General features: G+C 32.2%; 1 protein-coding gene across 1 annotated transcript; it reads right to left on the bottom strand.

Moving 5' to 3' along the window:
* Window positions 1–1448: 1448 nt before the first annotated feature.
* Window positions 1449–3931, bottom strand: LOC107477544 (subtilisin-like protease SBT3.14). The gene is made up of 3 exons (XM_016097586.3): window positions 3589–3931; window positions 3365–3462; window positions 1449–1752 (listed from the first exon to the last, which is right to left on the bottom strand). Exons 1-3 carry the CDS (start codon window positions 3924–3926, stop codon window positions 1679–1681), a joined length of 510 nt encoding a protein of 169 aa, XP_015953072.1. The 5' UTR covers window positions 3927–3931; the 3' UTR covers window positions 1449–1678.
* Window positions 3932–4475: the final 544 nt, after the last annotated feature.

Raw genomic sequence — 4475 nt, 5'->3', positions numbered from 1 at the left:
AGTCCATTCTACTTTATATTTTATTAATACCCATTTATCCTCCAAAACCTTAATTTGTATCCATTTAAGAGAGATTTATCCATATCTTAATTTGGCTCAATCTTAAAACTTTAAGAATGAAAATGACATGCGCATATATTTTTAAAAATCTAATTTGATTCTACATAAATCATCATGTCCCACGATACATCATCTAGTTAACGAAAATATCTATTTAACTTGTAATCATATTTTTTTAAAAACTAATTTGATTGGTCAAATCTTTTAAAGACCACGAATTCAAATATTATTGTATCAATAGTACTATTGCGGCTATTTAATTAATCATTTTATTCACTGAATATGTATAATAGTAACAAAGGTAGAATCGATCACGAATTTAAGTACTTTGATCTTCTAGGCAATTGGTTTGAGCTTATATATGTAATAAGAATAATATATGTAATAAGAATAAGGAAAAGTATATAGAACCAAAAAGTTAACAGCCAAAAACTAAACAAAACTACATTAATTTATATTAATAATTAATTTTAAACTTTTTAAATTTAAAATTAAAAAAATTAAAAATTGATTAACTAAAGCTAATTAAAACATATAAAAACCTTCATTTTCTCTCTCACATTAATCTACCCACCTCTAACAATCATACACACAGTCTCTCTCTCACCGTCAGGTCCTCTCCGCCTCCCCACCGTAACCCACTCCTCCGATCGCTTCCGCTTCTAGTCGGAACTGTCTTTACCATATCGGAAGCTTATGAACCTTATGTTCGGACTCGGGTTCGAGTCTCGGAGTTTCGGGTTCGAGTCTCGGAGTTTCCGCGCGTTAGCGCACGTGACTTCCCCCTCGGAGCCGACATCAACAGCGACAGAACAGGCGCGTCGAGACCGAGTAGCTCCGGCATAAGCCTGAGGCCGATTGTGCTATCTAAGGAGACGACGGAGGCCATCAATGATGAGCCGGTTTGTCCGAGGCCATTCAGTTTTGACTTTGAGCATCCAACATGCACCGAAGAAGATGTCAAGGAGCTCATACGGAAGGAATCTATCAAGTTCAATCCAAATCCACCTTCTCACTAATTGATTTCTATTACCACATAAATACCATCATCATCCTATGTAGATGATTTGCTAGGGACACAAACTTCTCTTCCTTTGTAATCTTAGACTTAAATGTCACCAACCAGGTTATAAACAAAATTTCTCGTAAATGTTACAAGCATTTAAACAAAAATATAAAAAAACATTCATTTAATATGAAAAAAAACATCCTAATACTTAACAATAGAAATATCTAATTATATTTTAGCAAAAATAATTAAATATCTATAAAATTCAAAAAAAAATATGAAATTTTTAAAGAAATAGAAACATTCACATTTGTAATACAAAAAAATTCAAAAAATAATAAAAGAACATCCATTTAATATAAAAAAAACATTCTGATACTTAGTAGAAGAAACATCCATATATATTAATTCGTAGAAATTTTGAATTCACCAAAAATATTTTGGCTGGTTTTTGGCTAATACCCTGTTGGTTCGCTAGCATTGCTCATGTAATAATATATAATGGATATTCTGAACCCACATATTTCATATTTGTCATAATCGGTTTAGGAACAGGCACATGTTTTGGAGAACCATATAGAAATTGCTTATCCTCAACTCTATTCTACTCTACTGCAGCCTATTTGGTCCTGAATGGAGTTGAAGTTTCCTGTCAGGGACAACCTGAAGAACACCGGGTTGCTCTGCAAAAGTAAGATAGAGATATGAAACATTAAAATGTGTACTACTTGAAGAAAAAGGAAAAAAAGTAAGGGCAACAGATATAGTGTGACAACTTATGGTCAATAAAAAATAATTATTTGCAAAGATATAGATAGATTGTAAAAAGAAAACGTCCTATAAGAAAATTAGAAAATAACTACACTTGCTAACGTTGAGATGTAATATGAGGTTCTCATTTGAAATACTTAATGACTGAAAATAAGAATTAAGAACACATGTTCCAACATTCAGTTTTGCGTTATAATTGAAAATAGTTGAGAATAAGTCTCTACGAGAAGCTACCATTTTAATATCAACAAGAAACTGAAAACATATTTATTTTAGATTTTAATTACTTAAAAACGACAAAATATGCAAAATTGATTTTCTTTTTTCAGTTAAAAAGATTTAATGGTAAAATAATCTAAAACAAACAGTCACTCGAGTAATTGTCCGTATCCTAAAATATTGCAAAAAGAAGTTCATTGGAGACACATATTCAATTATTCACAATGCAGAATCTAATAAACCCATATTCAATTATTCACAATACGAAACCCTGTGATTTCTGGTGGGATTCATTCATCACATTCTTTAGATTCCTATAATTGCAATGGAACAGCACTCAGCAGGGTGGGGGAAGCCTTAAAAATATCTTTTCATGCAAACAAAAGGATAGAGCTTGGCAAGTGGAAGTGCCTCAAATAGGGAAACTTATTTGGATCACTAAAAGGAAAGGATTCTTGGCTGGACTGATTCTTAAATCTTACGGGTGCTGGTTCCTAATATCTAATACTTAACCTAACTAATAATAATGAGTATCACTCATAAAACTAACTCTAACCAACTTTATCCTAATACAGAATTCATAGTACCCCCTAGACTAATAGGAACTTGCATTACAAGAGCATTTTATCATTTCATCATATTTAATACTAGCGAAGATAATCTTTCATCCAATGGTTTGTAATGCTTATTTTGTTTTCTTGAAAAGCTTACTATCAAACATGTATTCCAGTTGCTTATAAAGCTGTCTAGTGTATTATGGTTGGATTAATTGTTGAGTAATCGCAGTTAGGGAAGAAAAAGTGAACCAGTTATCCTAGAATAAACAAATACCACAACCGCTCAAACTAGTCCAACAATAAACCATCTCCCATTAGAGGAAACAGATTATTTAGCCAGAGAATACCTTTTCAGTGGTACATTTCCATCTTGTGGAATCTTTACTACTTCAAAACCTATATATGACAAGCTCAATCCAAATGTTCAGAGATAAAAATACTCACTCTCATCTATCAGGAAACATGCCAAAAGCCACCGCAAATCAAAACCCTAAATAAACAGAACATGAAATTGATAGCACAAATTACCCATAGTTCACAGGTGACCCATAACACATCAGAAAATTTCAACGGGAAGGAAAAATCACAGACCAGATGAGGTTCAAAACAAATAAAAAGGGGGGTTTTGCTTCCAATACATTCGAAGTCTTGAAATTTCAAAACTACTATGATTCCTTCTTACAAACTTTCCACTCTCAAAACATTCCCCTAAACCCTAAAAAATTATTATGTGAAATAAGAAACTCACTTGAAATTTCAGCAACCTGCTCTGGAGTAAGCTTAGCAGAGAACCCACTAGCTGCGGACTTGTAACTGTACACCAAAGCTTCCTTCGCAGCATCCTCACTACAGTCAACAACCCAGTTTCACCCAAAAATAAAATTATTAAAAAAAATACTTCAATTTCGGTCAATTTTCTCAAAAAAAAAAAAAAACGAAAAGAGAAGGTAAGAGAATGAATGAATGAGGCACCTTCCAAGGACAGCAGATAGGGTTCTGATGTGGTAAGCCTCAGGCTCCTCGTCGTGGGGCTTCTCAGTGTACACAATTTGAATCGAAGCCGCCGGAGCAGAAGAGAGAGCCTCAGAGTCGAGGGTTTTGGCAGCGGAATCCGACATGGCGATGCAATTCAGGGACAATGCCAAGAAAACAAGGAAAAATGATCGAGATTGAGAGGCCTTTGGCTTGGGTTTTGGATTGGGATTGAGGGGTGTGACTGTGATGATCATATGTTTGATTGTCTTTCTTATATAACAAGGTCGTGTACGCGGACACGGATTGACGGAGTAGGAATGTATATTTGTTTTCATTTGCTTACCAAACAAGACACCATTTTGGCGTTGCAAACAAGGGTCACACTATGTGAGTTTACAGATATTTCTCCTTATTTGACACGTATTGCAGTTGCAGAATTTAGAAATGAGAACTTTGGATTGATGGCTTGGTCACGTACACGGTTTAGCCAGCTCCAAATTTCCAAAAAAATTTTAGAAGTGAAATAAAAGTATATATTATAATAAATTTTGTTAAACATTATTATGAAGATATAAAAATTAAAAAAATTAGAGAATATTTTTGTTCTTAAAATACTATTTATTATATATAATTTATAAAAAAATTACTTTTTATTTTTAGAAAAAATTTTACTTTTTTTTTTCAAGATGATAAAATGACACTCTTTTTTCTTTTATTTATAAAATATACATTCTCTTTTCTTCTAATTTTTAAAAAAACTCCTCTTTAATCCATTTTAATTTTTTTGTGTTAACTAATTTTAACTTTATTCATTTTTAATAAAAAATAAATTATTTTTTTACAAAAATACCTTTTAACAAAATTTTATTTTTTGTCATTAATTT

This window comes from Arachis duranensis, chromosome 3, assembly GCF_000817695.3.
Source record: "Arachis duranensis cultivar V14167 chromosome 3, aradu.V14167.gnm2.J7QH, whole genome shotgun sequence".
Taxonomy (NCBI): Eukaryota; Viridiplantae; Streptophyta; class Magnoliopsida; order Fabales; family Fabaceae; genus Arachis; species Arachis duranensis.
Note: the sequence above shows the minus strand (reverse complement) of the source record. Positions and strands in the feature narration are given on the sequence as shown.

Coding starts and splice junctions, on each gene's coding strand:
- LOC107477544 (XM_016097586.3), bottom strand. CDS start 3,926: ATGAAAACAAATATACATTCCTACTCCGTCAATCCGTGTCCGCGTACA. Junction 3,463..3,588: donor CTATCTGCTGTCCTTGGAAG/GTGCCTCATTCA, acceptor TGTTGACTGTAG/TGAGGATGCTGCGAAGGAAG. Junction 1,753..3,364: donor GCAGGTTGCTGAAATTTCAA/GTGAGTTTCTTA, acceptor TTACTTTTGCAG/AGCAACCCGGTGTTCTTCAG.